This window comes from Uloborus diversus, chromosome 1 (genome assembly GCF_026930045.1).
Source record: "Uloborus diversus isolate 005 chromosome 1, Udiv.v.3.1, whole genome shotgun sequence".
Taxonomy (NCBI): Eukaryota; Metazoa; Arthropoda; class Arachnida; order Araneae; family Uloboridae; genus Uloborus; species Uloborus diversus.
The window spans coordinates 27,884,451-27,905,590 of record NC_072731.1 but is presented as its reverse complement, the minus strand read 5'-3'; the positions used below and the strand labels follow the sequence as shown (position 1 = coordinate 27,905,590).

General features: G+C 33.5%; 1 protein-coding gene across 1 annotated transcript in view; it reads left to right on the top strand.

Annotated features, from left to right (window-relative positions):
* LOC129228557 (activating signal cointegrator 1 complex subunit 2-like) overlaps positions 1-21,140 on the top strand; it is a 133,024-nt gene that overhangs the window by 12,094 nt on the left and 99,790 nt on the right. The window contains exons 4-6 of the mRNA XM_054863243.1: positions 3,736-3,807; positions 6,925-7,039; positions 12,467-12,664. Of these exons, the coding sequence (XP_054719218.1) occupies positions 3,736-3,807; positions 6,925-7,039; positions 12,467-12,664 (385 nt within the window). The remainder of the gene's footprint in view (positions 1-3,735; positions 3,808-6,924; positions 7,040-12,466; positions 12,665-21,140) is intronic.

Sequence of the window (21,140 nt, the reverse complement as noted above, 5' to 3'; positions counted from 1 at the left end):
TCGGCGCTTCTGAATACAGAAGAAAAAAACGTTTTTCAGAGCATTTTGCATTTGATTCATTAGCACACAAATCAAAAGTATTGTGCTATTCATGTATACAGAGAAATATAAGAGAGCAATGTTATATAGGCATAAGAGTTTTCCGAATTGTTGCGGAAATCAGCTTTTTTGAAAGGCTTTCTGGTTGTTTAGATTTATCTAAATCTGTTGAAAAATCACGACCACAAATGTAGAAGGGTGGGGAGATAACTTTTAAACAGATTTCTTGTAGTTTAAAAGAAGTTATATCATTTCAAACTCATATATGGGAAAATTGAATTTGTTTCAGAAACACGCCAGCATTGAGAGTGCGTGTGGCTGAAAATGGAGCGCTGACTTTGAGATTCCAATCTTATTGCATCTTGAAATTATTTCTATTCTTCTGAAAGTCAAAAGCTATTTTGACCTTTTGCTACCTTTATTCTGCTTATTATTATTTTTCATTTAAAGAGCTTATTTATTTTACCTTTATTTTTGTTATCATTAAATCATTAGTTGTTTTTAACTTCTCTTAATTTTATTATTTATTATTTTCTTATAAAAATATTTTTAATGCATTTAATAGCATCTAAGTATCTAACTGTTGATCGGCTTGTTCTTATTGCAGCAATTTTCAATCCGCATGGAGTTCAGCCGTTTTTTCAAACCGGCACTTTCTATGCCTGGTTATAAGATAAATAATTAAGTTAGTGGTGAGGACAGCCATCAAGGGTGGAGAGGAATTTGGGGGCTTGCATATCAGCATTTTGCTTCGGGGCCCGGTAAAGCTGTCGGCGTCCCTGTCCAGGACTAGTGATTCATAGAAAGACCATCATGGTAGATGGCTCATGCCCAGATGAACCAGGAATGAGAAAATAATTTCACTTGAATATTGATCTATTGTCAAACACAAGTTCACAACCCTTAGTTCATCAATGATATCTTTCTTTTAGGACTTTTCTTCAGCATACATAAAGAAACACCTGTCGCACAGTAGTGATAAAGATGGTCTTATTTCCTTGTAGAACTCCAGTTAGCTGTAACTGGCCTCTTCTAGTCATATTAGAATGTTTGCATTCTTTGGTATGTCGTAAAGGCGAATCTGTAATAATCATTTATGCAGAAAACATTTAATGTTATTATGGAAAAAGAACATTTGATGTTCTCAAAGCAAATGTAATTTTTTTTTTAAAAAAGGATATTCTATTGAGCTTGAGGTGAGCAAGTATAAAAAATACTGAACAATGTAAGAGTTGAAATTTTGGTTTCCCTGGAGCACTATTTGTTGCCATTTCTGTTCTATTTTATTTTCCCAGCACTTCTTTTGCTGTTTTATTGTTCCGTGTGCATAAGGTTGTGTATTTACGTAAGGGATTTAAAAAAAAAAAAACTTTTTGCTAAAATCAAATTAGGAAGGGTTTTTACTGGTGGAAGTGAAAAAGATAATTACTGAATGCTATGTTACAATATGTATTAGTAAGTAGTTGGATTTATTAGAATTAAATAGTTTAATACTTTAACTTTTAAATTCTCGGAAAGAAATTTGTTGAGTTTTCGAATATAATGTAAAATTTACATATAACACAGGGTTCGTACGGGTCATGGAAATCCTGGAAAGTCATGGAAAATTAATATTTTTCTTAAAAGTCATGGAAATTTAAAGTCATTGAAAAATTTGTTGAGCAATAAGAAAGTAATAGTAGCTAAAAGCAGTGGTGTACCCATAGGGTATACTCTATATATGCCATATACTCTCAAACATTTTTTAGACATATAGCGTATAACCTCAAGCTTAAAAAATTTACATATAATGACATATTACGTATGATCGCATACACATATTCTGCCTAATGGATTACTGGGGGTATAACCTCAGAAAAATAGACGGGGACATCTCTGGCTAAAAGAGCAATAAAAACCTTGAGTGATTTAAAAGTATTGCTTGTAAAAAATATTAATACTGGAAAATTGAATGATCCCAAAAATAAATCTGCGTTTTGGAATCTTGTTTGATCCGCTTCTGTAACAGCCACCTGCCTTTTTCTTTTCTTTTTCTTTTCTTTTTTTTTTTTTTTTAATGTGATTTTACTACTGGGACAGCGCTGATTTTGAATTCACCATTATTTTCAGCACTTCTTATATGTTATACTATGTAGTGGTGGAATTACATGTTCCTGATTTCGCCTCGCTCATTCAAAAAGTAATTCAGTTGCATCTGTGTTCATTTTCAACCGCTCATAAAAAATTTTAAAAAAATCTTTAAATTTATCAAATTATCTTAATTTGTTGAAGGTTTTACTTTTTTCAGGAGGTAGAACATTGAAATGGGGGAATTCTAATACTCTAAAACAGTGGTTCTCAACATAATGCTCGCAAAACTGATTGATGTGGTCAGCTGAAATATCTGGTTTAGATAAATGAATTTACTGGAAAACGTGGCTTTACTTTAAAGAATAAAAATACCATTAAGTTACATGGATGGTTAGATGCACTGTTGGCACCTAGGGGCAATATTTTTTATAAAGTAAATTTATTATTTGAAAGTTCAATTACTCTTCCAATAATTAGCCTTCCAACTAACCTTCCCTTATTGGAACTTGTTTTCTTAATTAGTCGAGGCGAAACCCCCTGCTTTTAGTTTTAGGTTTGAGCTCTAGTTTATTGTTTTTAACTTAGCAAGTGGTGCTTTTGCCCATTGTTACTCTATATTGCATGTACTGGAGCTTAAACATTCTCTTCTAGTTTATAGTTAAAATTTTGGTTTTTTGACCATAATTAATGAATCCTCCACAGCTGATGAGCTCTGGATTCACTCTTTATCTATTCCTACTTAATAGCTGTTTGCATTTTTCCTTTTTATCATCATTTATTATTTATAATTTGTTTAATATTTGAAATTCTGATTGCTTAATTTTATAAATATATATATATATATACAGTCGAATCTCCATATATCAAACTTCCAGGTATCAAAATGTTCTATATATCGAAAAAATCTCTATATATTGAATTTTTTTCGAGACATTCTTAGATTTTTTTTTCCACTTTAGACTATTTGTCTCATGAAAAATGAAGGTTAGGAGGGAAAATTATGTTCATTAAAGGTTGCTACAAAACTCATAAGGAATCTGGGGTTGAGGTGTGTGCAGATAGGTCGTTGTTTCGTTCTGGCGCTCTTAAATTTCCTCAAGTTTATTTCAAATCTTAGTTGTAACCAGTAACATTGTAAAATCAGTTTCAAGTTATCCCTGTCTGTTGATTATCATTCCCAGTCTTTTTAGCTGCAGTAAAAATCATTCAAGTTAAGTAGATTGATTTTTTACTTTTTTCTGGATTTCATTGTCAAAACGAAAATCCAATAACGTTGCAGATCAAGTCGAATTGCCGAAGAATGAAGATGTATAAAGGCGCAAAAATGTAATTTCTGTTATTTTTTTTTAATTATTAACTTTCATTTAATCTGATGCTCGTATAAATTAGAAATTGGTTTTCGTACATGAAAATTAGCTTTAGTTTTCATGTTTAGGAGATTTTTAGGATAAAATAAGATTGTTTCTATACATAAAAATTTCGAAATATATCGAATTGTTTTCCGGCAATTCGATATATGGAGGTCCGACTGTATATTTATATATATAAATGTGTATCTATGTTGTAGTTAAGGTTAGATACTGCAGTATTGATAATAATATCTTGTTTTATTGATGCATTAATTAGGTTTTGGTCTCAAGTGACGTATGATGAAAATTTGCATCGTTTCTTAGAGTCTTACCTTTTTCAAGCTCAAAGGTATCTTTTTATCTACACTTTTGAAAAAAAAAATAATCTAATGATTATATACTTTTTTTCCTTTCAGTTCTTAGCCATGGGCACCTATATGGGGGGGGGGGGGGGGCAAGTGGGGTCTCAAGCCCCCTCCCCCTTTGAAATTAGAGCTTCCTTGCTTTTAGTATGTTTTTCTTTGCAAAAATATCAAATTTTAATGATTGTAATCTCAGGGTGTAAAACTGGTCAGTTAAAGTTGGTATTTAAAACATTGGTCAGTATTTACAGAATTTAGTCAATAAAGTCAGGTGTTTTTTTTTTTTTTTTTTTTGAAAATTTACTAAATAATTTTAAGATAATATTCTCTGCCAATTTTGTTATCATTTTCTGATAAACTTTAAAAAATGCCAAAAAAGAAAAAACAATCAATTATACAAACAATCAATATTGTATAATATATTTATATTAATATAGGAGCCTAATTTCGCCTACCTGGTAGTCTGTTTTACTTGATAAAGATCTTTGCTATTCTTTTATTCCATTGGGATAATCTAGTTTTATGATAAATAAAACCCCCTCCCTCCATCCCCACCCGTTGATATTGGTATATTCTTTAAACATTTTCTTTTTTTGCCCAAAGTACAAGGTAAGATGAAGAGTTTTACAAGCAATAAGGTATACATGACAGCTACATTTGTGTACAACATTGAGATCAGTAAAAATTTATTAAACAAAAGCATCATACAAGGGTACCCACCTGGGGGGGGGGTCATGGCGCAGGTTGCGCCATTGAAATTTTTAGGGGGGTTTGTTTTGAGGGGTTTTTTCTCTTTTTTTTTGGGGGGGGGAGCTCTTTTGCAATGTTTAGAGGGGGTGCACCCTTGCTCTTAAGGAGGTGGGCACCCCTGCATCATATGTTGAATTTATTTAGAAAAACAGAAAATAGGGTATCCCATAATTTTGATACTTTTTTTCATAGGCAAGTGGTGCACAAAAAATGGAGGGTCAGAAGTGAGGAGTGTTAGAAAATGGCACCCTAAAGCTGATTTTTTTTTTTTTTTTTTTTTTTTTTTTTTTTTTTGTATAATTAGGCTATATTTTTAGATGTTAGTATTCCTTTACTGATTAAAATATAAAAGTATGTTAGGTGGTCTCAAAAATCAGGACTATAAGAAAAGTCCATTTATTTGGCAATTTGAATGAAAATAGACTTTCTCGACTATTAGTGAGTATTAGAGGACCATCATATTCCAATACAGTATTTGCTAGGCAGACTAAACTTTAATTTAGCGTGACAAAGCGCCTACTGATGCATCCTATTCAACAAATCTGTAGTATAACATGAATAATATTAATATCAAGGAATGGCCGTTGGTTAGTCGAAACTTAAATCCAATATTAAACGTGTGGCAACATCAAGGACAGATAAAAGGGAAGGGCGATCGCCTCTTCCTTGAGAAGCCCTGCACCGGTAATTTCTCTGAATTGAGGTCCAAAACGATAGTGTAGGTTATCTTTGATATGGCTTTAAGGAAAGGAATATGGTTTAAATCTAGCTCCCGAGAACTTTTTGAATTTTTTTTTTCAAAAGGTCTTATTTTAAGCGGTCTTTGGTGATATCTGGAGAAAAGCAACATAATTATTGCACAAATATACAGATTGTACATTTTACCTTGCTTTTCTCCAGTTATTTCTCAGCACAGGGTTATTTCACGATCTTTGGTGATGTTTGGAGGCCTTCCGCCAGGCATTTTTCAAAATTTAAGTCTTGAAAGACTGGATTTTCTCGGGTAGTGTTAGGGGAAGGAATGAGTTCAGTGACTTTCCTCTGATAATTTTGCAAATCTGAATTTCCAAAAGGCGCAATTTTAGACCACCTTCAAAGATTTTAGGAGGAGGGGGGATTCGAAACATTTCCCCCGAATTATTACGAAATTGAATTTATAAAACGCAATTTTAAAGTACATGTAGATCAGATATGCTGGAGAGGTAATGCTAAAAAACACTAACCCACTCCTTGATAAATTTCTGGATCCGCCATTGGGCAACATCGGGCACCAAAATTATATAAAACAGGAAGCCAATATTTTTCGACACAGAAATAACTTGATACTTTTGATGACAAACCATATGTTTGAAGTAACTAGAGGTAATAGAAACACAATTTCATATTTTCATTTGTAATTGTGTTTCTCAACCTGAAGAAAAATCAAAAATTAAAAAGTGTTTGTAATTGTAGGACATACTAGTTTCTATTTTTTTTTTAAACAAATTCAACACATGGTGTTTTTAAAATAAGTCACCCTAGTTTGTGTTTCACATACTGGTTATCATTATATAGACACATGATATAAATCCCTCCATTCGTATTTTTACTGTGAATTGTATTTTATGCTTGTATCTATACTTTTGCGACGGTGTAGTTTTTGTACGTGCAAAAATATTTGCTTATTAGTAATTATTAAAACAATCTTCTAAATGTGTTCTGAGTTTTACTGAAAGATGTTTTTAACTCAAAATTAACAGGAATAATTTGTATATTTTTTCCATTTTGTATTTCCTAATTTCTGAATTTTTCTTAAAGTTGTTTTCCACTAAGTTTTCAAAGGAAAAAAATGAATGAAAAACTGCTTTCGATCACTTAATGATATTTTAAACAGTTGCAAGATCTTTGAATTTATTTTCCTAGTTTCAGAAAAGTTTTATTCATTATTCAAAAAATATATGAATTGAACTAAACTTTCAGTGAAAATTTGTACCAAATTAGCTGTATATTATGTTGCTGCATATTACAAACAAAGCTAGTATCTGATTCATCTAGTATGATACTCTTTTTTGTTACACCAAAGTTTGTTAATTTTTTAAATTTTAGTCAGTATATGGTCAATATTTAGTCAGTATTTTTAAAGTTTTAATCAGTAAAATTTGTATTTTTGACCCTCCAAACAGTTTTACCACCTGAATCTGTACTGAAATTGGTTTCCATGGGGAAAATATCCTGCTGAACCATGGAGAAAATATCTGAGCCCCCCCCCCCCTTAAAACGTTGCACATGGTCGCCCATGCTCTTTAATAAAATTGAAAATAATATTATAAAGTTCTTTTTGAATAAATTTTTCTTTACGCTTTTTTTTCTTCCAGAGATTATGATACTAACAGCTTGTGTTCCAAAAGTGAACTTTTATCTTTGTTGAAAAAGATACACAAGTTAGTTTTCTTAAATTTTCTTCGAATGTCAACTTATAAAGAATCTAAAGTAAGTTTTTATTTTTCTTCTCTCCAAGTTTAAGTATTTAAAATGATGATAAAAATGTAAAAATTATGATATTAAGATATATACTGTCAAGCAATCATGATTATTTATGTAAATTCTTTGCAAATAAAAAAGCCAGATTATTTTGGTTTGAATACTATTTGTAAGAAAAGCAATTTGATTTTCTCAAAGTCATGAAGATAGATTTTATGAATTAATCGTTAGTGAATGTTTAACGTTCATATTTGTCCCTAATTTCTTGATGATTATTTAAATAACTAAGGATGAGAACTTGTTATTTCATTTCTTCATAAGGAGAGCTTTCTGTAGTGGAAATATTGTTTTAAAAGCTGTAACTATTAAAAATTGCTACACGTAGATAGAACTTTGCATAGTTAATCAAAGAAGTAATTTTATTATTAGGATTAAACATGATTAATCATAAATAATCAAGAATAAAATTTTGTAAATTTATTTCCTCATAAGTATAGTTTTCTAAGATAAATAAATTAATTGATAAAGGTAAAACTAAAATCGTGTATTCTTAAGCACAATTTGTGTACATAGAAATTATTTTGTGATGTCTACGAATAAATTATAAGCCTTATACGCATTGCATACTTTAAAAACCAAAAGGTCAGCACATACATTGCTTAAAGCTTTAAATAAAAGTTTTAGATTGTATAATGATCTGATTGATGTATCATTGAAAACACCAATAGACATAGGAGTAGTAGGCTTTAAGAAAATCATTAAATTTTTCATAGTAGACATTAATTTTTTCTGGTTTAATTTTCATAGGAAAACAATTTCTTTATTTACTGAAAATCATTTTAATTAAAACCTTTGAATAAAAAGACATGTTCTAATAGTCTTTTCCAATCTTAATTAATTTCTTATTTTTGGCTGTACAAATCAAAATAATCAAAGTATTCTTTTAACACATTTTGATTAAGACTTTGTCTTTAAAATTAATGGTTATTGAGTCTTCCTTAATTATATCAGGATTGAAAAAAAAATGACAGACAAAAGGTGAAAAATTGGTGTTAAATTTTAGCTATATATCTGCATAGAGTTACACGGATTTTTTTCTGTTTTCAAAGTTTGATGCATCTTTTTTTTTTCTTGCTCTAACTGTATTGGGGATAAAATATGTATGCCAAAAAGTGCACCGTTGTTAGAACTATTTTGCGCTTACACTCTAAGTGCTCATGAATCGCTTTAGTTATTTTTTTCTCTTTACATTAAAAAATTCTCCACAGTTAATACAAATACAAATACAAATGTGATAGCCAGCAACAGGCTCTTGGCCCAGGTGTCCTGGCCTAATCAATTTATTAGTCCCCAATGAAGATCAGTGACCCTCCTTAAGCTGTCCACCCCCTTGCTCATTACCACCTCTTCCAGTAATCTGTTCCAAGTACCCAGAACCCTACTAAAGTAGTAGTTTTTCCTTATTTCCAGGTTAGCCTGAGATTTGAATAGCTTAAAACAATGACCCCTCATCCTGTCTTTCTGTGCAAAAATTTAATCCATTAACATCATTCATTTTGATAAATTTAAACAACTGAATCATGTCCTCTCTGATCCTCCTTTGCTCCAGACTACACATATTAAGCCTATTTAGTCTGGTATCATAATCTAAATCTGAAAGTCCACTTACTAGTCTAGTTACCCTTCTTTGAACCCTTTCCAATACAGAAATATTTTTCCCCAGATAAGGCGACCAAAACTGCACAGCATACTCCAGATGGGGTCTTACTAAACTCCTATATAAAGGCAGAAGAACCTTCTTGGATTTATAAGAAATAGATCTATTGATAAACTCTAGCATTCTGTTGGCTTTGTTACTTGCAATGCTACACTGTTGACTAAACTTGAAGTTTTGATTTTTTAAAATACCCAGATCAATAACATTTTCTGCCTGACTAATGATTGAACCTTGTAAACGGCAGGGGTGCAGAAAATGTTTTTAACACCAACATTTCCCCCAAACTGTATGAAAATTTCCCCAAAATTTTACAATATGCTAAATGTTTCAGATAAAAATTCATTCCTATTACTATAGGTAGAGACAGTTTTGGGGGGGAAAAAAGCAATTGCATCTTTAAAATTAATAGAATGAACTAGTAGCTTTAGAACTCGGTATCTAAAATGCAAATTAAGGAAATGCATGTAAGTTTGAATTAAAATATCATACCTACATTTATTTTAAATGTAAATTATTATCCAACAAATAGTTGATGAAAATATAAAGAGTGGTGATGCAAAAGGAAATGCATTCAAAATACACTTGCAGAAAAAAAAAATGGATTTTTCTTTTTTTTTTTAAATTGAATCTGCAAAATTTTCCACAGATGGGGCAAATTTCCCCCGATCCTAGATCGCCGGATCGGACATATTCTGCACCCGTGGTAAACGGTAACTCATACACTTATTTCCATGACCTAAGTGTAAGATTTAGATACGCTGCGCATTGCATCAGTAATGCATACTTTATCTTATTACTCATAAGTCAAAAAGCAAATTAAGTAGTAAGATGAAGTTTTAGCTGAAATACGATTTTGAGCTGAAATTGTGACGCCTAAAAGACTGAAGAAAAAAGTAAAAATTAAGACCATGAACTTTGTATTTTTTTCTTCATGTAGTATTAAAAAACCTTAGTTAGTCTGCCCTGTAAATTCATGTACCTAATAAGGAAATTATGTTAATTAGTACAGGGTTCGTACGCTCCGGGAAAACCGGGAATTGTCAGGGAAAATGACACTGTCAAAAATATCAGGGAAAAGTCGGGGAGTTTTCAAATTTTGTCCTCCAAAAATTTTTTTTCCATTTTTTCTCAAGGAATTAAGTACTATGAGATCTAGTTTTCGTTTTTATTGTGATTTCACGAAAAAAATTGTAAATTTTATCTAAACCGACGCTGGCGCATAAAAACTGCAATCGAAAAATTAACGTTTTTTTTCACAACAAAAAATGCACCAAAAGAGCGAAGATTTTCTTACATGGAGTCAGTAAGGGGAATGCATTTCTTTCTACTGCCTAAAGTTTTAGATGGGTTGCCACAACATTTTGTTTGTTATGAGAAGCTTTCACCCACCAACAAATCGCGCCAAATTAGAATCGAAAGTGTTTCAGACGAAATTTTTTCCTGTTAAGTTTAAATATCAATTTTTCTCGTTTTTCTTCAGAAGTTTGAGATGAATCAATCGAAAACTGGCTTTTAAAAGCCTAAATGAATTAAGTTGTTATTTCAAACAAATACCAGCTCATTTATGAACAGAGAATGTTTGTTTAGTTTATGAAAAATTAAGTACTGAAGAAAAAGTACTGAAGAAAAGATGAAGTAGTATCATCAAAAGTACTTAAATAGTAGTTTATTATTAATCATCGAGTGCTGATCAGCTTAGTTTCACTTTTACTCTTAAGAAAAAAGACCCTTCATAAATTGTAATGAAGGATTATAAAATTGATAAAATTACTTGTAATGTATATTTCTAGCCATTAAAAAAAAATATTCAAAACTGCTTTGAAAACTGAATTTCGCAGTTATTCATTACTATTTTTATTGCATAACAAATTAATTTGAAAGAAAATTTATAAACTTAAATTAACTCCATGTATGCAAAGTATAAACTATAGGTAATAGCTTTTGAGTCAGACAGGGGTGATTGTGTTCCGATATTTTACTGGATTTCCGTTTTTTTCATCTTGATTTCTGGTATCTTCCTCTTCGAAAATACCGGAACTCCTATATTTTCAGAAAAACCCACTTTTGTAAAATTTAGGTTGATGTTTAATGAAAAGCCGAAAGTCCAAATTGAAGACGTTTGGTTTGGTATAAAGCTTAAGCTACCGTCATATTTTGCAATCTCTATGGTAATTGTTGAAGAACAGCTGGTTTGGGAGATGGAATAAAGGCTAGATAAGAAGAGGAAGGAGGGTTACTTGATATTTTCCCCCTTAATATTTTCTTTTCAAGATGTCCAATAGCGTTTCTCTGTTGCATATCTTAATATGCAGATGATGTAACTAGGAGTGCCCATTTCCCCCGACTGCGATGGCACCCCACAATTCTACCAAGCCCTCTTTTTCCTCAAAAATTGCCACCCACTAATAAAAAGACTTAAATTCTTCTAAATTCATTTCTCCAAAAGTTTCTGTGGTATAATATGCCTCATGAAACCCCCCCCCTCCCCCCCGACATGCACACAAAAATCCTTGTTGTAGCTATATTATTAGAATAAATTGCTAAAATATTTATTCACCAAGATGGCCTATGGCTTTTCTCTGTTGCAGATGCTTATGTAATAGAATTTGCAATTCCCCCCCCCCCCCCATAAAATGAATTTAACGACCTATATATATCGAAAATTTCGATATTTGGAGAGCGATATATCGTGGTAATAAAATTCGGATATCGCCCAGCCCTATTGCACAGTGATCATAATACATGCTGCCCCTTTTGCCCCCAAACTTATTTAATTCTGAAATCTTTATGCACTTTTAGTAAATGAATGTAATTAATTTTTAGGGATTCAGATACAGTGGATGAAAATTAAACATTCTTTGAAAAATTTTAAGAAATGAGAAAAATTAAAAGAATTTAATTCCCTCCACGCACATGGACGTATTAAGTTCATTTAAAACTTCGAGTTTTAGCCCCAGCAAATAATAATGTATACGTAATGTGTATATATATGCCCATCAAAACACTTTTTCTTCTTGGAAAAAAAGTTCAGGTATTTTTTCATGGAGTCACAATCACCCCTGGTCAGAGGAAATCTTGTATGTTTATTAATGAGGTCAGTAATGATCATTTATTATTCACCATTTTGTTTGTTTCATTTTCTCTCATTCTGTGTAGTTTTAAAAATGTATTTTAGATTAAATAATTCTTAATATTAAGATGAAAAATTTATGTTTATTTCCTCATTTTGTCTTTTTTCTTACAGTTTACATATTTAACAAGTTATGAAGTTTTTTATTTCATTACTTTTAACAATTTTTATTACATTTTTAAGATATTGTATTTTGAGCTTAATTTTAAATGAACCTGGAATTTTATTAAAAACAACCTGCAAAACCTGGAAAAGTCAGGGAATTTGTTTTGACCACAAGTGTATGAACCCTGTAGTAACATTGCATTGGGTAAAAAATAAAATTAACTTGTAAAACTTGCATTATATTAAGAAAAAAATATAATTTTTCCATGCTATTCATCTCTAAAGCTGGCTACTATGTGTAAATTGTATTTTATATTTTCCTATAGTGTGTGGAATTCTTAGAAACACTTAGGAAGAAAAGTTTAGTTGCTCAAAAAAAAAAGTTTAAAAAAAAAAAATCCTAATTGACTTTACTAAATTTCAGCTTGCAAATTGACTGAAAACATCCATTTTGTTCATAATTTTAACTGAAATTTTGCTTTAGGACCACCACATTACCCCTCAAACATTTGCTGAGCTTATTTATGACAACTTCATATTTGATGTGCCAAAAATTCTTGATTTGTGTGCAGTTTATGGATTTCGTAATCAAGCTATACTAAGCAAAATGATCAAAAATATTTTTTCAACTCAGCCTAAGTACTTGAATGATCTCCAGGAAACAACTCAGTGCATTTTGGAGGTATGACTTTGCTTTTGTCTTTTTAAAATCTAGATTCATTTCAAATTTTCTATAAAACATGCTGTTATGATATTAGAGCTTATTGTTTGTTGTAAAGACTTATGTTAGTATATTCAGTAAATTACCGCCCATTAGCCAGGGCTAAAGCAGAAATACATGAAATACACCACCAACTCAGTCATTTCCAGCCGAGGACTGCAGTTTCGTGCTTATTAGCACTCATCAGCCCGGCATAAGAAAGTGACTGAGCTGGAGATGGAAAACCTCTTATGGAAGCCAAGAGGGCCAAACAAACTGGTAGCTAATGTAGAATTAGCACAGACCAGCCGAGTGACCAAAGCAATGGTTCGGTTCAACTCGAAAATTGATGGCAAGGCATGGTATATTCAGTAAATTACCGCCCATTAGCCAGGGCTAAAGCAGAAATACATGAAATACACCACCAACTCAGTCATTTCCAGCCGAGGACTGCTCGGCTTCGGTCACTCGGCTGGTCTGTGCTAATTCTACATTAGCTACCAGTTTGTTTGGCCCTCTTGGCTTCCATAAGAGGTTTTCCATCTCCAGCTCAGTCACTTTCCTATGCCGGGCTGATGAGTGCTAATAAGCACGAAATTGCAGTCCTCGGCTGGAAATGACTGAGTTGGTGGTGTACTTCATGTACTTATGTTAGTAGTTCAAGCTAATTTTAATCAGATTTAGTTTTTGAGGTCTGTTACTGTAGTTGGTTCAAACCTAACCTGGTATCATTGTAAAGGCTACACAAATCCTGATCACAATATTACATTGCCGCCAGGCCAGGTTTGCATGAACTATAGTTTTTGACATGATGTGTCAAAAGTACTTAAACTTTAAGTTAGGATGATGTATATCTCATGCGTGTTATGACTTAAATGACCAAGTTAGAAATATATAATATTAATTGTACTAATTCAATCAGTCACATTTAAAATTATTGCATTATAAAAACTGCTGTACTGAGTACTGTACTCTGATTAGCACTGCAAACAGTGCTAATCAGAGATCTGTATCAACAACAGTGGAATTTGAACTTGGGAGACTCTTATTAGCAGTGTTTTGTGATAATTTTGACAGAAAAATGATTTTTAACACATAAATAACTTCATGAATAATATTGTTACAAATTCTGTAAATAGTAATTATTGTAGTAACGTAACCTGTAAATAGTTTCCCATAATGAATATACAACCCCTTAACATATATCTTAAGTATACAACCCCCTATTCTTTTTTTTTTTTTCTTATTTCATTCACTGATTTTATCAATGAAAGTGTAGTTGTAGAACGTTGTAGCATTTTCTGGAATCTTTGAGAGATTTCTTTTCGGTGTGTATATAAGCTGTTAGCGATGGATAAAAAGTTTAGTTTCGATTGAGAATTTGTTCTGAGAGTGTATTAGCTCTGTTTATTGCAAGGCATTTCGCTGTGTTGTTTTCGTATTTGGAAGTAAATACTTGTGTAAACGTTGAGTTTATGGTGTTGTGTGATAATTGCTTAATTGCTGATGAATAATTTAGCAGTTGTTGACGATATTTCCTGTACATAGTGTAAATAAATTTCCTGTGTTTTTATCAAGAACTGTGTCATCCTTTCAAGAAAGTTGGAAGTCTCACCGAATCCGTTACAATTGGCACCCAACGTGGGGCTACTTTAGGACTTTTTTTGGAGTAAGTGTGACTTTGGACATTTTTTCATAAAAACTTTTTGAATTTGGACTTTAGTTTTATGGTGATTACTCGCGCAATGGATGAACAATTAAAACAACTTCTTGATGCAATCAACTCTGTTAAAAATGAATTGGCGGCTAATCAAGACCAATTAAAAAGTGATTTGACTGCAAGTTTTACTGCAAATCAAGAACAATTAAAAAATGATATGGGGGCTAATCAAGAACAATTAAAAAATGATATGGCAGCTAATCAAGGACAATTAAAAAATGATATGGCGGCTAATCAAGAACAATTAAAAAATGATATGGCGGCTAATCAATAACAATTAAAAAGTGATCAGACTGCAAGTATGTTGGCAAATCAAGACCAGTTAAAAAGCGATTTAACGGTGCTGAAAAAGTACTTAACGTCTAACCAAGAAGAAATTAAAAACAACCTTATTTCAGCAAAGACTGTGATGGAAAATAAATTTAATGACATAGAGCATCGAGTTGATGCTATTGAAGAAAAATTTGATACCGTTGAAAGCCGATTCAATGCTGTAGAAAATAAATTTGAAGAAGAAGATAGAAGATTTCATCTACTTAAAGAAGAGATCTTTAAGGACGTGGAAAGGAGATTGGCGACCGCGGAAAGCAGCTCTGTACAGTTTGGCGCTCCCACATCGGTTGCTCGACCGTCCATTAAACTTGCCACATTTGATGGGAAAACTTCGCGGCAGGTTTACAAAACTCAATTCATGATAGTGGCGGAAGCGAACAGATGGAACTCTGCTACCAAGGCCTGTTATCTTGCAGCATCCCTGAGAGGTGACGCAGCAGACATTCTCCAGACCCTTCCGGACAGCCAGCGCCTGGATTTCGCCGCCCTCACATCTGCATTGGAGCTTCGCTTCGGTGAGAAGTGCCAGAAAGATTTCAGCCGACTCCAGTTGAAGTCCCGTTTCCAGAAAACCGGGGAAACCCTGCAAGAGCTAGCGGCGGATGTCGAGAGATTGTCTCATCTTGCTTTTTGCGACTGTCCTGCGGATGTTCGAGACAACCTGGCACTCAACTACTACATCGACGGGGTTCGAGATCCGGAAATCCAGAAAGCTCTACGGATGGCGGATGTCAAAGACCTGAATTCTGCTGTTGTGTATGCGATGAAGTTGGAGGCCGCCCAGCAAGCAACCCGCAAGGATCGCCATTCAATCCGCGGCGTGAAAACTGATGAGCCTGATCCGGTTTCGTCACGCTTTGCTGAACTGGAAAAGCAAATAAAAGAAATTGCAGGAACCCTCAAAAGGATTTCGGCTCCCAAGGACCAAAATGGACAATCACTTAAGTGCTGGAAATGTGGCGGCGAGGGTCACTTACGAAGAAACTGTGAAGCTCGCCAAGAAACCAGAGGGAAGAGCACCTCTCCCTCGCAGGTCCAGGAAAACTAAGCCATGGCAATCTCGCGGGGCGGAGGTCGCCAAATTGGAATGAGCCCCATCTTAAAGTTTTCCAGATTTCATCGGCGAGTGGCGGCAGTAATGGACTGTTTGTTTACGCATATGTAAACGGGTTTCCCTGCAAAGTGATTATTGACACTGGAGCCAATGTTACAATCATTAGAACAGATGTGGCTCGTCAATTTGGACTGAACATTCTATGGACGCCGCCCTGCGTTACCCTCCAAACTGTGATGGGTGACAAGATTGAGATTGGAGGTAAAGTGAACTTAGAAATTGTGTTTGGAAATGCCACTTACCATTATACGGCATTCGTTGCTGCTATCACAGACCCCTTCATTCTCGGATTTGACTTTTTAAAGAAGTATGACTTCAACCTCGACTTCAAGACTAATGAACTGCACTCGATGAGAGAAGACATAGCCATCTTCAACGCTGAAAATGATGTAAAATCCTGTTGGGCTAAATGCCTTTATTTTTGGTTCTTGAAGGATTTCACCAATATTGTTTAAAAAAAAAACATTTTGTGACTTACCTTTTGCCATTCCGGGAGAAAAACCTTGCGCGGGAAATCCCATCCACCTGCCACCGACACTCAAATGTCCGAGTTTGAATCGGAAGTGTTCGGAAAAACATGTGGCACGCTATGATTGGTTGCCGTCATTCGGCAGACGTCGGTAAACTTCCGACAGAGCACATGTCGATCACATGAGGAAATCATGTTGAGGTGTTGAGTGCTGAATGCCAAATTAAATAAGAATTGTGCAACCTGCAAGCTGTGTTTTCTTCGGGTTGTGTTGTTCTGGCAATATGCAAATAATGTAACGTCACATTGTTACGAGAAAGGCCGAATCTGGCTATAAATACGCAGACCGGCCGTAGCTCGATCGCTTGGCACCGCTACTTTTCTTTCACTCGTCTTGTGTTGTTGGTGTTTTGTGAATGTGTTTGTTAATGTCATCATAAATTTTTCGCTACTGGCCTCTCAGGTGAGGTCTGATATTTCTTGAATAATGCACTGCTGATGTCTTCAGTTTGGAAAGCGCGTGCTGCGATGACATCTATCAAAGTGAAAAGTTATAATTTTCCCTGATGTGGGTCGTTTGTTCTCCGGGGAAAGAGGATCGTGTCCATCTTCGATATGTTTTTTCTCCTGATGTGGTGAACTGTTGCTCACGTGGTACGAACTGACCAGCCTGCAATTCTGGTGGAAATTGCTATGCCGTCCATCTACCGGTGAGGTGTCACCATGGAACATCGACAGGACTTTTGATCCATGCATGGACTTATTGTAAGATCTCTTTTTTTAAATTTTTCTTCGGGGAACAAATCATTGTGTTGTAATCATTTTCTCAATATATGTTAAATAAATGTTTTTCAGTGTAAAGAATGATTCATGTTTTATTTTCTTCGGGCAGACCACTACCTCAAATTTTTAGTTGGAAATGAGTTGCCTAATTTTCAGCTTAGCTGTAGGCCATTAACCTCAAATTATATCCAACAAGTGGTAGCAGAGTCGTGTGGTTTACCTGCCCGGAGAAAAATGAATCATTTTTTATTATGGAGAAAGATTATAGAAATGTTGAGAAGTTGGGCTCCCATAATTGGGCTACCTGGTCCAAAGATATAAAAATGGTGCTCATAGAAAGGGATTTATGGGAGATTACCCAAAAGAAACCAGAAGGGGAGTTAACTAGTGCTGACAGAAAAAGATGTGGCCAAGCTTTAGCCATCATCTATTTAAACTTGGAAAAAGACATAAAAAGGTTAATTGATAATTTGGAAGATCCTAGTGAAGCTTGGAAAGCCCTTAAGGCAAATTTTGAACCCCCATCTTTGGCCAGAGTAGCCGCACTATGGGAATCCTACTTCTCTTGCAAAATGCAAGAAGGTGAAACGGTGGGATTATTCGCTGCAAGGTTGGGGGGAATTTTTAACCAATTAGTCGAAAATGGATAGATTATGGAAGAAAAACTCAGAACTTTTCAATTGATACGGCATTTACCTCCAAATTTCAGCAGTATTGTTCAAGCCATCTACAGATGGGAAGGAGAGAGATTTACTTTCTCGAAAGTAAAAGACGAACTACTGGCTGAGGAAGGTAGGATTAGGTATTTGGCCGAAGAGCCTAATGTAGAAAATTCGGCAATGTTTTCAAAACCCGGAAACTCCGGAATGGCAGATGGTAGGAGTAAATTTCTTGCTAAAAATAAAGTTTGTTACATTTGTAAAAAGAAAGCGCATATTGCGTCGAAGTGTTGGAGCCGTAATAAAGTAAAACAGGATAAGAATTTTAAATTCAAAACCAAAGAAGACCCTCAGGCAGGAATGTTTTGTTCAGTAAATGAAAACGAAATTTCTGCAAACACTACCTACCCAAAACGTTAGGATACATGGCTATTGGATAGCGGCAGTACATCTCATTTTTGTCGAGATAAGTCGTTGTTTGCCGAGCTAGAGCCTGTACAAAACACACAAATGGAGGTAGCTGTAGGAAACGTGAAGAGCCAAGTAGAGGGCATTGGGAAAGTGATTTTTAAAATTGAATCAGATGGAAGATTAGTTACCATCACCTTCAATAATGTTTTCTATGCTCCAACACTGCGACGCAACCTAATTTCTGGTTCTTGTATAGACAGACAGGGCTATAAGCTCAAATGGTTGCCCGGAAAGATCTGTGTTTTTAATCAAGAAAATGTTAAATTATTTACAGCAAATTTAATAAATAAACTTTATCATGTTAAACCAAATTTTTATTTTGATTGTGAAAATGTTAATTATACAAAAGTTTTTAAGACCAAGGACCCGTCTGAAGGGGCCAATATGGTCAGTGTTGATATGGAAAAATGGCATAGGAGATTTTGCCATATAAATATGGAAAGTATCACCAAAACGAGTAAACTTGGTGCAGTCCAGGGACTAGAGATTAAGAAGGGGCAGAAACCCAATTGTGACCCTTGTCAATTGGGAAAAATGAGGAAGTGCTCGTTCAGGGTTCGTACGCCCTTGAAAAACCTTGAAAAGTGTTTGAAAAAAAAAGTTCATTTCAAGTGCTTGAAAACCTTGAAAAAGTTTTAAAACCTTGAAAAAGTTTCTTAGTGCTTAAATTCTCCCAAAAATCAACGAATTGTGCTTAGAAGTTTTAAAAAAGTATTTCACCAATGCAATTTTCTGAACATGTGTTCAGTATGCAACATCGCGAAAAATTGCTTCCGTGTTTGGGATTTCAATCCTTTTGCATCTTGTAAATATTTTGATGTTTTTTACAACCGAAAGATATTTTGACATATGGTACCTAAGATTAGTTTATTTTTTGTTTAATTTCATTAATTAACAAAGAAATTAATTTGGAAACCATGACAACATTGACCTTACTCGGGTTTCGCGGAAAATTGCTCTTGTGTTTGAAATTTCAATCTTTTTGCATCCTGCAAATATTTAAATATTTTGGCTAATCAAATGTTAATTTCGCATATGCTACCTTAGATTAGTATATTTTTTGTTTAATTTTAATAAAAAACAAATAAATTTATTTCATGGGAAACATGCCACGTCGAACGAACTCAGACTTTGCGAAAAATTGCTTCTCGTGTTTGAAATTTCAATCTTTTTGCATCTTGCAAATATTTAAATATATTCACTAATCGGATGTTATTTTCATATTTGCTACCATAGATTAGCATATTTTATGTTTAATTTCAGTAAAATATAAGTTTATTTTATGGGAAACATGGCAACATTAAACTTAATTCGCGAAAATTTGCTTCCCTTGTTTGAGATTTCAATCCTTTTGCATTTTGTAAATATTTTTATATTTTTGGCAATTAGTAGTTATTTTGACACTGCTACATCAGATTAGCTTATTTTATTTTTTATTTTAATAACTAAAGGGTTAAAGAATTAATTACCTTGGTCTTGTTTAATTATTTGCTAATTTATTTTTGCAATTTTGAATGATTATCTTTACCGAATTTTTGGTCATAGCAGATTTTTTTTTTTAAAATTGAAATTTTAACATTTGAGCACCTAACAAATTAACTTAAAGTTTGTATTTTTAATATAAAGTTGATTTATATAATTTTATTTATAAGTACATCATTTTTTTATGTCTGCTAAAATAATTAAGGTGTATAACAGGGGTGGTTGTGTTATGATTATTCACTTGAAATCCAGTAGTGTTCGTTTTTATGCTTTTACCTTCCTATATCTCCAACTTTCCCCTTTTCCTCAAATGTTCAAAATTACTACTTTATTAAGGTTGTGGGTACTTGGAGCTTACCGAAAGAGGCTTTAATCAGCAAAGGGGTAGATAGCTTAAGGAGGGTCATTCATCTTCATTTGGATCTAATAAATTGACCAGTACAAGCCTAGCTAGGCCCAGTGCCTGTTGCTGGTTATCAACAGGCACTGGGCATGGTATTTCTATGCAAAATATTTTGACTTAATAAACTATTTTATGAATTGTATGCATAGCAAAAGTTGTTGTTGTACATATGTATATTCAAGTAATAGGGGTCTTAGTTTTAAAAATTATTTCCCCCCACCCACTCGCCCCATTTTGCTCTTTGAAACTTTCAGGTAATTTTTTATGAACTCACAAATCACCTGAATATTATTGCCTTTCTAAATTTAAATTCTAATTTCAACAATAACCCATTTTTTCCCAAAATAAAACTACTTTTGTCATAATATATGTCAACTTCTTGTGAATCTTTTCAATTTCGAAATATGGCTCTATAAATCTGAACTAGCACATTTATTGTCTATTGCAAGTTAATCAATGAAAGCTGAATAGGCTCAAGTTTGCATTCAGAGTATTTATCACTGCTTAAGCTGCTTTTGTATATTTTGAGGTGTAGAGACTGGACTGTGGACTTTCATAAACTTTTCTTACTTCCTAATTTTTAAATTTACTCGAGGACAGTTGAAATGCCTTATTGTCTGAACAGCTAATAAATACATACGAATAATTGATTTACATACTTATAAATGATTTGCAAACCTAATATTTTTAGAACTTAATAGTGAAAACTGAAATAACTTTCTGGGTAGTGTTTTTGTCCTAACCGCCCTTAAATTGTAATAAACCACTGTATAGATATTGGAAATAAATGTTGAAACCCGGGGGGGGGGGGGGGGGGGAGTGCCTTCAAAAACTCCTCTCTGGCAATGCCATTGAACTTGGGTATTTTAGTTTCTTCCCATAAAAGTTAAAAGCACTTATGAAAGGTTTTTTTTTTTAAGTATTAATTTGCTGATTCTAGAAAATATACAAACCTCTGACTGCTGCAACCTTTGAAAAACCTCAAAATTAAACCTCTTGGTATCTGCTTCTCTTTATGACCAAA